General features: G+C 36.4%; 1 protein-coding gene across 4 annotated transcripts in view; it reads left to right on the forward strand.

The window, feature by feature from the left end:
* The first annotated feature begins 605 nt into the window (after positions 1–605).
* Positions 606–12,658, forward strand: part of LOC101525627 (UDP-glucuronosyltransferase 2A1) — a 34,795-nt gene continuing 22,742 nt past the window's right edge. For 2 of the 4 annotated variants that reach the window (XM_058667238.1, XM_058667239.1), the window contains exons 1-3: positions 606–637; positions 2,199–2,210; positions 4,893–5,647. In XM_058667238.1, coding sequence (XP_058523221.1) covers positions 4,933–5,647 — 715 coding nt within the window. In that variant the 5' untranslated portion in view covers positions 606–637; positions 2,199–2,210; positions 4,893–4,932. Of the gene's footprint in view, positions 638–2,198; positions 2,211–4,892; positions 5,648–12,658 lie in introns of those variants that run through there. The other 2 variants (XM_058667236.1, XM_004596203.2) reach the window with 1 other exon arrangement.

The raw sequence follows: 12,658 nt of genomic DNA on the forward strand, positions 1-12,658 counted from the left end.
AACACAGAGAGGAAATTAGGGAGAGGAAGAAAAAGAGTCAACTTTTTCATTTCTCAAATTCTCTGAACAGCTAGGGGTAGGCCAGGTTGAAGGCAAGAACCAGGAACTCTGATCAGATTTCCCATGGGCCTGGAAGGAAGCCAACTACTTGAGCTATCACCTGCTGTCTCCTAGGATGCAATCAGCAGGAAGCAAGGATGGAAAGAGGAGACAGAATTTGAACTCAGGCACTCTGATAAAGGATGCTGGTGTCATAGTCAGAATTTTGATGTCAATCGCTACAGAAAACACCTGTTCCTCACACACTTTTTAATAATCTCAAAATGTTAATCTTGATGAGTCTTTCAAAATTAGAGATAATCATCAGTCACTTTTCATAAATATTTATGATAACAAAGGCAACAATGGAAATAAATATTGGCACCAAAACGACAGAAGGCTTCACTTTCAACTAAAGGTTAATAAGATTCCTAACTTAATTGGTGGAGAATGCTATGTGAAAATAAATCTTTATAATCTGTTTTTATGTAAGATTATAGTTCTCCTCAGATTACTCATGCCCAGCTAGGTTTTATTTAAATTCAACTTGTTTCTCACAGAAAACAAGTGCTGTTCCAGTTCTTCCTGGAAACTTTAGGTAAGAAATTTGAAAACTTCATGATAATTCCTATGTAACATATGTTTGGATTTATTGTGTATTTTCTTCTAAAAAATACCATTGGTTACAAGTTTTGCGCTCATTTTTATTTTTTTTTCATTGTTACCCTTGAAGACTTTTATGTTCTGCTACAAAATGACAGATTTTTCTGCCCAGATTTTACATTTCAGGATAACTTTATAGCTATAGTAGGAACTGCACTGGAGCAGCAAATTCAGAGTATTGCCTAATTTGTGGACTTACTGGATTCTGTATGGATTCATTTCTTCTAGTTTGGTTTGATCTTTTATTAGATGACACTTGAAGTCAGCAGTTACAGGATTTGCTTTCTGTTTGATGAAGACGAATATGGGTCTCACGGGTAACTGCTATGGTCTATGAGACAACACGGTGTAAGAGGATCCCTGACGTTACTATTTGGTGGCACTTTAACTTATTGACAATATGCAATAAATACTTAAATGCCTACATATTTGAAATCTATAAATTTAAATACAGATTGAATACATCTTATGCACTGTCAAATTTCTCAAAAGTGAAAAATGCATTTTTCTGGAGAACATTTTGCTGTCAAAGCAATACCTAACTTTAGTAATATAAAATTCTTATTCCCTTAATGTGCAGTTAAGCAAAATGTATAGCTTATTATCAACTTCTATGTTGAAAACAATTGAATAGGCCAGTTTCTCCTATAAAGCAGGCATTTTCTCTGACATTATGAGATTTCGCAGTATATTAAACATAATTTGAGTTAAAATATCCTTCATAAATTTTTTGGAAAGAGAATTTTTAGCTTTTCCATGATCCCAGGATTACAGTAATTGAAATTCCAAGTTCAGAACTCACCTTTGGCAAATTTTTTATAACTATTTTGAAACTTTCCTGTAAATACAATCTCTTCATTTGATTCTCTATTAAATTCAATAACAAAAGTTCAAAGTGTCACTTTTTAAATTTTCAAAGCATTTCTCAATACTGTTCATATTTCTGAGACGTTTTTAGAAGGTGTGACTTCATTTGTGGCATCGCACTGGTTGTCTTTGTGTGCACTAATCATCACTTTCTTTCCCTCCACCTTTCCCCCAACATCTTCCCAAAGCAAGAAGCAATCTTGGCCAGAAAGATCTCTGATGATGTTTTAGCTGTGTCATTTACACATGCCATTTCATCTGAAGGCACTAATCACTCCGTCTTGGTAAAAGAAATGGAAGGAATTACATGAGACAGATACTTACATTTGACTATCTCATGTACATTAGATATTATACTTGATTAATCAATGCAAGTTTATTTCACTCATTTAAACACATGCATTGTTGCATGCATTATCTTGCAGCAATCAGATCAGCTGGGTGAATATTCATTTTTCATGTTAGAAATACAATTTTTATTTTGTCGTATTACTTTATGCTTATAATAGCATATTAAGCTTTCCATTAACTTTGAGAGGCAGAGAGGCACAGACAGAGAGCTGTGTTTTGTGATTTCATTCCTTAAATGAAACACCAGCACCACTGCCATCTCGCAGTGTCTACATTAGCAGGCAGCAAAAGTCACGAGTTAAGATGAGTATCGGGCACGTGAGGTAGATATGGGTTTCTTTTCTTTTTAAAGATTTATTCATTTTTATTGGAAAGTCAGATATACATAGAGGAGGAGAGACAGAGAGGAAGATCTTCCATCCGATGATTCACTCTCTAAGTGTCCAATGATTCACTGTCCAAGTGACCACAATGGCTGGTGCTGCACCGATCTGAATCCAGGAGCCAGGAACTTCCTCCAGGTCTCCCATGTGGGTGCAGGTCCCAAGGCTTTGGGCCATCCTCAACTGCTTTCCCAGGCCACAAGCAGGGAGCTGGATGGGAAGTGGAGCTGCTGGGATTAGAACCAGCGCCCATATGGGATCCTGGCACATTCAGGATAAGAACTTTTGCCACTAGACCATGCTGCCGGGCCCAGGATATGGGTTTCTTGAATAGCATTTTAAACACTACAGCACATACATACATATTACTTGGATTTTTAAGATTTTCCATACAGACGACTAAACTCAGTCTCACAAGACTTAAGGAACATGTCATTAAGCTAATGTCCTCTGGAATAATCAATTTTAAAACTTAAGTTATTTTTATAATGTCATACAGATTCAATGTACTTTGATTATTTTTGTCATATATACATATGTGTCTATCTATCACATATATAATCTATTTCTGTTCACCTTTTATTGACAGACTACAAAATTAATGAGACAAATCTTGACTAGATCTTTCATTCACTAAGGAATGCTGTGTGTCATTGGTACCTGCTAAACATGTAGTAACTGAGTAGAGCACAATGTTTGGGATCTTTAAGAATGAATTTGATTTCCTGCTGAAACACAACATGAATAAAGTGATAATACTGAATCATGATCAATTGTCCATGCCACTGATTCATCACAACTATTTTAAATTCCCCTCCCAAAGTGTTATGAACAAGGCTGACACCACCAGGCCAAAATTCTGTGCACTGCATAAATTTTCTTCAGAGCACCTTGAGTGGAAATCCATCTAAAGTAACTATATGATTACTCTCTTAGATTTTAAGCAGTATTTTGTAAAAGTAACTGCTTTTAGTGAAATAGCCAATGTTTCACTTGGAAACTACCTTTGATGATAAAAAAAGTACTACAGAATTTCAGAATTCTATACATTTATTTCACAGAAAGTTGTGCTGATCAACATATATATTGTGTGTATTGTGCATATCAACAGCAGAAGTTGACATATGTGCGTGTGTGTATGGACAAACTTTACTTGAAAGACATGATCCTATACTCCTCAATGTGTGTTACACAATTTCACATTGTGTTTACATGTTTCAAGCAGTCTGAGTTTCATTCAGATGGCAAACAGTTAACACACTGAGGGACCGCCTATCCTAGTGAGCAATGCAATAGGCAGTGGAAGCCAAAGGATCGCTATGTTTTTTTCCAATGGTTTTGTTCCTATTTTGCTATATAATCTTGACAAGCTACTCAACTTCTTTGGGTAGTGCCTCATTCTTTATTGATGTGGGGATAATTACAGCGTGTACCTGAATTTGTCTTTTAAAATGAGAAATTAATTATATTAACATTATGAAAAACTTTACTCAATGTCTTATTGTATGATAGCAAGGGCTTAACACATTCCAGCAGCTATTAATGACTGAGTTTACAGGCTGACTGAGTCTACCAGCTGGCTTTTGAGCAGTACATTGTCAAACTATGCTTAAATTAGCGATGCTTTTCAAGTAATTCCCATTATCCAGTAACATGATTCATCATCTTTTGCATATATTACTTGCATGCATTTTATTCATCAACTTATAATATTGTTTCAGCGATAAACATTAAATGTTTACCCAAAAATACTATTTTTAAAGGATTTATCTATTTTAATTTGAAAGGTAGATTACAGAGAGGAGAGATAGATCCTCCATCTGCTAGTTCATTCCGCAAATGGCCACTATGGTCGGAGCTGAGCTGATCCAAAACCAGAAGCCAGCAACTTTCTCTACATCTCTTGTGTGGGTTCAGGGGTGCATGGACTTAAGCAATCTTCCACTGCTTTCCAAGCCTATAAGAGGGAGCAGGATACAAAGTGGAACACCTGAGACTAGAACTGGTGTTGATATGGGATGCTGGCACTGCAGATGGAGGACTAGCTCATTGAGCCATCACGCAGGCCCCACCTAAACATAGTATTAAAGTCATCATAGATAAACTTACCATATAGGTTTGCACTTCACATTTTAATAAATATTATTTGTAGTGTTTTTGTTTGTTAATAATTATAGTAACATTTAAGAATTACTAATGAGCTATATGAAATTCTTAAAACAAACAAACAAAATCTGATACCACTAGTGTGTGTGTATTTCTGAGTGAATTTGAGCTCTAGAACAGGTTTTGATATGTAGGCATGAACGTAAACTTGAGATGCATGGGAGCTTCAAGAAACTTAATGATAAAAATCTAACAGAATAGAGAAAAATTTGAAGATCACATTGAAAAGAAGGATTAAAAGACAAGAATTACATTAACAGCTAGAGTTACAATAATGTAATACACATTACATAACTGTATAATTACCTTAAATGTGGAACACTATGATTATGAACATTTAGTGGAGAAAAGACTCCTAAAAGTAAAATGGCTTCCATTGAAACAGAAATATTTTTGTCTTTCTTTTTTGGTGGAAAATCAGAGAATTTGTTTCAACTCATCAAATCAAGCATCAAGCCACACCATGTTAAGCAACATTCTACTGTGGTCTCTTCAGCTTAGTCTTCTAGGAACCACTCTTGGTGGGAATGTTCTGATTTGGCCAATGGAAGGCAGTCATTGGCTAAATGTTAAGATAATCATAGATGAGTTAATTAGAAAAGAGCATAATGTGACTGTGCTAATGGCCTCTGGTGCACTTTTCATCACACCGACCATTAGCCCATCGCTGACCTTTGAAATATATAAAGTACCCTTTGACAAAGAGAGAATAGAAGGAGTGATCAGGGATTTCGTGTTGACATGGCTGGAACACAGACCTTCTCCTTCAACAATCTGGAGATTCTATCATGAAATGGCCAAAGTCATCAAGGACTTCCACATGGTGTCCAGAGAGATCTGTGATGGTGTCCTGAAAAACCAAAAGCTGATGGAAAAGATGAAGAAAAGCAAGTTTGAAGTCCTATTGTCAGATCCAGTCTTTCCTTGTGGTGATATAGTTGCTTTAAAGCTGGGAATTCCATTCATATATTCCCTAAGATTCTCTCCGGCCTCAACAGTGGAAAAGCACTGTGGAAAAGTCCCATTTCCTCCCTCTTATGTTCCTGCTGTCTTATCAGAACTCACAGATCAAATGTCGTTCACTGACAGAGTGAGAAATTTCATCTCCTATCGTCTACAGGATTACATGTTTGAAGCACTTTGGAAATCATGGGATTCCTACTACAGTCAAGCTTTAGGTATGTATCAATTACTGCTTTAGTGTTTGGTTTTAAAAAACCAATCTTTGAATCAACTCATCTTTAATTCCCTATGCCTATTCTACAGTTCTACAGATTGTTGTATTTTCTAGTACTTTAACATCAGGGAAGATGCTAAAAACATAGTTCTATGCTGGGCAATTGGAATAGTTGTTAAGAAGCCTCTTGAGCCATTCACATCTGATGTTGTAGTGACTGGGTTTGAATGCTAGCTCTCCTGTCAATTTGATCTCCTTGAAAGCAGTAGATATTTATTCATATGCTTGGAAATCTATCATCCGTGTGGGTGACGTGGGTTGAGTCCCTGACTCCTGCTTTTGTCTGACTTGGCTGAATGTGTCAAGCAGTGGTGAACATTTGGGAAGAGAACCAGTAGATGCAAGATTTGTCCTCTTAACTGTTTCCTTGCCTTTCAAATAAATAAATAAAAAAAGAATAAAGTTAGGCTTCAAAACCACAACATGCTGTTTTCTAAATACAAGTATATGATTTGAAGATATTAAGTATTTTATGGGTAAATGTAGTGACGTATTTAAATTTTAGAATCAGACTGGATCTATTTTAGTTATTACAGTGAAAATAGAAATTACATTGAAACTGTGGTAGTGTGTGAAAAGGGCTTGAAAAGATTAAATTATCTTCACAACTCTATAATTTATATAAACATTTGTGGCTATATATGTTTAACATCTATAACATGTAAACATATGTATGCCTATGTATGTGTGTATATCTACCTATGTGTGCATATATATGTGTGTATATACTGATAATATGTGTATATATACTTATATAATGTATATATATATGTATAAATATACTGATGGTCTCTGATCATTAATACAGATCAATGCTATATCATTTATTATCTTTATCTTGGGGGTATAATTTAAGAGAAAACACACCATGAATCAGGATGATTTAATCATGTTAAGTTTCTTTGAATTCCTTAAGTGTGATATAGTGCTTACATAATGAAGACTACGTAATCAATGGGTATTATCTATATATTTTTTATTGATAAATGTATGAGCTTATTGGTTGGAAAATCACATGTACTTTGTCTATTTGCATTCCTCTTAATTTCATTATTTATTATTCACTAAGTGAAAGTTTTCTGTCATTTACTAGACACTGTCTTAGATAGAAGGTTACATTAATAACTAATTTGAAATCCTAGACTTTAAAGATTTCACTCTCAGGAAAACCATATTTGGAACGGCATATTTACAAGGTGCATGATGGGGGTTTTGTATGTACCAATTGTGAATATAATGCAGAATAGATATATGCCTTGTAACAGAGAGTGAGGGAATTATACTGAAAATCTTCAGAATTGAGGTAGTGCATGAGAAAACTTCTAAACAATGAGTAGGAGTGTTTCTGCAACGCTAATAAGCAAAATGAAATGAGATGCTCAAATATGGAGAATTGAAGTAGCACAATTCTACCAAGTATTTACTGGAGATTTGGAGTTTTTGAAGGTGAAGGTACAAGGTAAGAAAATGTGGGAGAAATACAGGTGATACCGGGATTGTTAACCTGCCAGCATGTGAGAGAACCAGACCTGAGAGTAAGACAAGTAGGGGTTCTTTAGGGTTGTCCTGCATAGGCCCTTGGACCTGCCAATGAATGTGAGAGCTGGGCCTAGGGATGGACTGGACTACATTAGGCCCACCAGTTTGCATGAGAGCCAGGGCTGGGGGCAGGACTGAGCAGCAACTGCACCCACTGGTGCACATATTGGCTGCTACAGGGATAGAATGAGTTTGATTTGGTACCAGTTGGCGCACAAGAGCAAGGTCTGAGATCTCCCTGGTGAGGTTTCCTAGAGGGTTCCCCATTTAGACCACTGTGCTCAATACCTGACCTCAGAGAAAAATCACAAAAACATGTGGTTCAATCCTGGAGCATATGGTGCAGGAGTGGGCCACCTCAGTTGCTGACTCTTGTGTAAGAATGGAGAATATACCCAGAAGTATATGAAAGCCAAGACAGCCAGCTCATCTAAGCCAACAGAAAACTTTGAATACCTCATTAAAAATGGAAAGAATATCAGGTTGAACAATACCCCAGGCCAGGCTATACAATAAGAACCTAGGTCTATAAGCACGCTGAGGTAGACAAGGAAAACCAATAGGCCTTGGAAGGAATTTCACACCTCTGGTGCATCAGTAAGACAACAACCTCTCAGAACACTCAACTAACCCCTTTTGAACATTCTTCCTGGCACTGATGTAATGTGGCACCAAGGAGCAGTGCAATGGCTCCATGCCCCTCCTCTATCATCCTACAGACACAGGATGGAAAGCTGAAACATTTATCCCACCACATCCCCAGACACTATCCTGACCGGAACCTGAGGACTACATGTGTCTGTAGCTCCCTCACCTTTGTGATAAAGATTAAAATAAAAAGAAGTGACAGATCCTGTTTCTGGATCTCTTCGCATAACTGATTTATTCCAGGACTTTTATATAGATTGTCTCCCTATTTTCTCTCTTTCCTGTTATTCAATTGCAGTTCTTTTCTAACCATTCTTTTAAATTTTTATGTTTCGATACCTTTCCCTAAAAATATTGCTGATTCTATATTTAAACATTTTGTCTTAAAAGCCTTAAATAATAAAGTATTATGTAAGATAAAATTTTTAGAAAAGAGTGAATTAGCTGATTAAATTAATCTTTACAAATTTTCTGTTTTGGGATGATAACTAGTTCAACTGCTATCTAGTATGCCATCAGGTGCTATTTAAAGGGATGTATTGAGACTAGATTTTCATTTTATATAAAACACTAGGAGTGATGTGAATATCGAGTAGTGGGAGATAATCCTAGGCTACTGCATCATTACAAGAATAACAAAGCAAGGACATGTAACATGAAGGGAGCTAACAAGTAGAGGAAAATTAAACACTTTGAGAGTACAGATTTGCACAAGTGGTAGTGACAAACAAAGTCGGTTTGTTAGTGTGTGGCCATGGAAAAAATGCAGCTTCATTCACCTGCACTTGATTTATTACCTCTCCTCTAACAAGATACTATAAGAGCTGTATTTACCAACCAACATAAGAAGGCATTTTGCATTCATGTCTGAGAAACATAACAATTCAATTGGTGTTAGCTGTTCATTAAGTGTAACCAAGTAAAGCTGATGATTCACTGATGGTGACGGTAAAAGAGGGATAAAGAATAGGGCTTGGGAGGAAATATATGAGTTAGAACATAATCCATTTGATTAGTATGTGGTGCTTTTAGGAAGTTTTAGTGAAGCCCACTCAGCAGTTAAATTTTGGGACTGAGATCTGAAAGCAAATATTATAGCTGAGAGATTTAACTGTCACTTGCATAAAGAAGGATTGTTTGGATGTAGTATAAATGATAATCTCATGTAAAGGTTCTCCGTGTTCCTGTGACAGGCTGGTTGTTAGCTGTATTTCTGCTTTCATCTGCAATATATTCCTGAAATCTTCAACAACCAAATGATTTAACCTCAAATAATGTACTTAGATTTTGTAAGTTTCACAATCCATAGTTTAAAACTGATTGTTTCTAGAACACAGTCTCGGGTGCTATATTTTCAATATTTTATTTTGATTTCATGACAAATGTCTTGAATATAAGCACACCGAATACCAAATAGAGGTGGATCATTTCTCACTTTTGATGACTGTATGTCTCTGATTACTATCAGATGTTAAGATTTTCTTGTTAATGAATAGCATCAAATTTATTATTCTTGCTTTCATTTTTTTCTTAAAATAAAAAAAAAAACACTTAGGGAATAGTCAAAGAACTGGAAATACTGAACACATACAGCAGGTTGCAATGCTGTCAGGTGGGCAGAGCTTCTGAGGTCTCCATATGCTGACTGACTAATGGCATTAAAACTTCTTTGAAGGATAGAAATGTACAAGCTATATTCAAAACAATAGTTGCACTAGTGTTAGAAACTGAAAAGTTGAGCTCCTGTGTGATAATAGCTATTGTAGAGTAGTTTCTTTTTTGCAAATATCTGCTCTAAAATAAGTATAAAAATGATCTAAATCCAAAGAAATATGGGTAAGTAAGGGCATATATGGTCATGCAATAATGGTAGATGAGATTGACCAAAAGCTGGTGAGCAGTTATAGTAAAAAATCATTTAAAGCAACCAAAGTCATCACATATACTCTGGGAATATTATCTAGATGCTTCAGATTCCAAAAATCATGTTTACATCATAAAATGACAAGGTAGACATACAAATTCCACCATTCAGCAGCAACAAGGAAAGCTACAATGACTGTGCATAAACCCATAGATATGGTAGGAAGGGAGAAGTGAAGGAGCAACATCATTGGTTTATAACTGGATCTCAGCAGTAAAAATGATGTGAAGCAGAGACTTGACTGTGTAATTCACTGAGGCCGTCAGGAGAGCAAAAACGCTTCATGTTATCTTTCATGTTGAAAACTAACAAAGACCTTGGATCCTGTGAGGAAGGATTTGGGCTGCTTATACCCCATTTGGTAGATCCAAACAGGGGTGGGTGACCTCAGAGTTCTCAGCCTCCGAAGGCACTCCAATTCCCCATGGTCTCCTTGGCAGTTGGGATGTAGTCCTTGGTGCCCGCACTGATAGTCCTTAGTGAGGATCCAGGAGTCTTCAGTATTGGTTTACAAGCCTCCTCCTGTCCACCTGCTCCTCTCTGGGGTCCCCCCCCCGCTCTGTGCATATGACCTCCTGTTAAGAGGTTGTCAGGATAGCAGGATCCAAGATCATTGGAACAACAGCCAGGAGCCCTGAGTGGTCCACAGAAACAGAAGAACAGTAAACCTCCTTCGGGACTAGGGAGAGGAGCTTTCTCTGGTCCTTACTCAGTTCCAACTTTGGATCCCCACCCTCTCGTGCAATGACCATCATGGTTGCTCCAGAGCCCCCCCTCCAAAAAAAAAAAAACAAACAAAAAACTTAGTATAGACAGAGAATAACAAGGAAAGCTTAGAACCAGACAGGAAACGGTCAGCGTGGATTCACATATACCTTACTAGGCAGAACATAAAGATTAATTACTCCTCACTAGGGTATTGAAGATTTCTCTGCACACCCCTCCTAAAACTTTTCTGCACCTCAACGGTTGACATATGCCTTGTTAGAGTTATAAGCCAGTTTAGACTATCCTAAAATCTGCCAAGTTCAGCAAAATTATGCTTCAACAGTATAAACTGCTACATAATGAAAACAGACATGAGACAGCTGAATAGTACCCTTTAGTCATTTTAAGGTGTACAGCAGCCAGTTCTGTACATAAACTAAAATTGAAATGTCAATGAAGTAGTCACAGGATGTCGTTAAAAACTTGCATTTTTTAACATATTGGTTACTCAATACTATGTCAATTAATCCCATAATGTTGTAAATTGTTGTTGATGTTGTGTTGGGGCTTTTAATTGATCGGGATGATATTCTGCCATCTCTACCTTCAGAGCAAAGATGTTCTCCCCAAGATATCATTGAATTTATGTGGACAATAAGATGCTGGACTCTATGCTTGGTATATGTTTGCAAAGAAAGAATCTTGACTTAATTTGAACTGCAATAGTGCAACAAGGTGGAGGAATCCACCGTGGGGGGGGGGCGCACAGGGAGGGGTTGGGGGAATCCCAGAGCCTATGAAACTGTGTCACATAATGCAACGTAATTAATAAGTAAAAAAAAGACATCTGAATATGTGCAATAGCTTGGTTAATGTAAAATCAGATTGTACATGAAAGGTTTCTTGTCAGAATGCATGTTTACATTTTATCTCATCAACTCCTCCTCCTTAATGTAAGAATTATGACTGTCATAATTTTGATGCTTCTCATTTGTATTTGTGACTCTCTCCTAGTTTCTAATTTTGCAGGCTGGTAGTGTCAGAACCACATCCTCCATTGTGTTTTGCTGCTAATTTCAGAAGTAAAAACACATTGTTTTCCCAAGAGGTTAGAACCTGAGACTAATCGTTCTTAACAACTTGTTTAAGGGAACGTATAAATTTCCTTACAAATGAAAATTGCTCTTACCCTATGATTTTGATAAGCAGCATCAAGTTACTAATTGGATTATACTCTTCCTACTTAGCATGACTATTTAAGGTGAGTTTATTAAAGAAATAGTTTTAATGATGTTGGAGATGTGAACACTTATATTCAAAAGACCAGGTAAGAAGTAAAAATGCTGACTAGATAAAGTAGTTATTTTTTAAGACTTTGCAGATGCAGAATGATAAGTGAGGGTGATAAATAAGGCTGAATTGTAAAATGAGTGAATTATAATTTGGGTTTATATTCTCTAGTGTTCTCGTAGAAATCATTGCAGTAAATCTATATTCACTCAGTTCTCCAACTGTCACTTCTGAGAAAATAAATAGACCAATTCTCTGCGGTAAAAACCTCAGAGAGTACATGATCTCTGCTAATTGCTACGTATCAGATACTACCGTGTTGAACGTAGTTGTTTTGTTTTGAGGAATAGCTGTTTGCCTCAAACTTGTGAATACTATCAAATCATCGCAGTTACCATTTGTTGATATCTTTCTGTGTGTTATTAACTAATGTTATAAGTGTTTCAAAATAGTTTTCTTCTTAATCTATGCAAATGAAGTTTAACTATTATCACAGATGAGAATATTGCTGGCTGGAAAGATTATGCAAACTAAAATAAAATCACATAGCTAGATGTATAAAAAAACAGTATTCATACTAAATCTTATTTATACTTAAGCTTCTATGCTTTGTTTCTTAGTTCTAGAATATGTTTTCCTCTTCTTTTAAAATGTTAGCTAGAGGGGCTCAGCGGCGTGGCCTAGTGGCTAAGGTCCTCGCCTTGATCCCATATGGCCGCTGGCTCTAATCCTGGCAGCTCCACTTCCTCTCTGTCTCTCCTCCTCTCAGTGTATCTGACTTTGCAATAAAAATAAAATAGATCTTTAAAAAAAATGTTAGCTAGAAATCAAGACATTATTCAG

The sequence above is a fragment of the Ochotona princeps genome, chromosome 7 (genome assembly GCF_030435755.1).
Source record: "Ochotona princeps isolate mOchPri1 chromosome 7, mOchPri1.hap1, whole genome shotgun sequence".
Lineage (NCBI taxonomy): Eukaryota > Metazoa > Chordata > Mammalia > Lagomorpha > Ochotonidae > Ochotona > Ochotona princeps.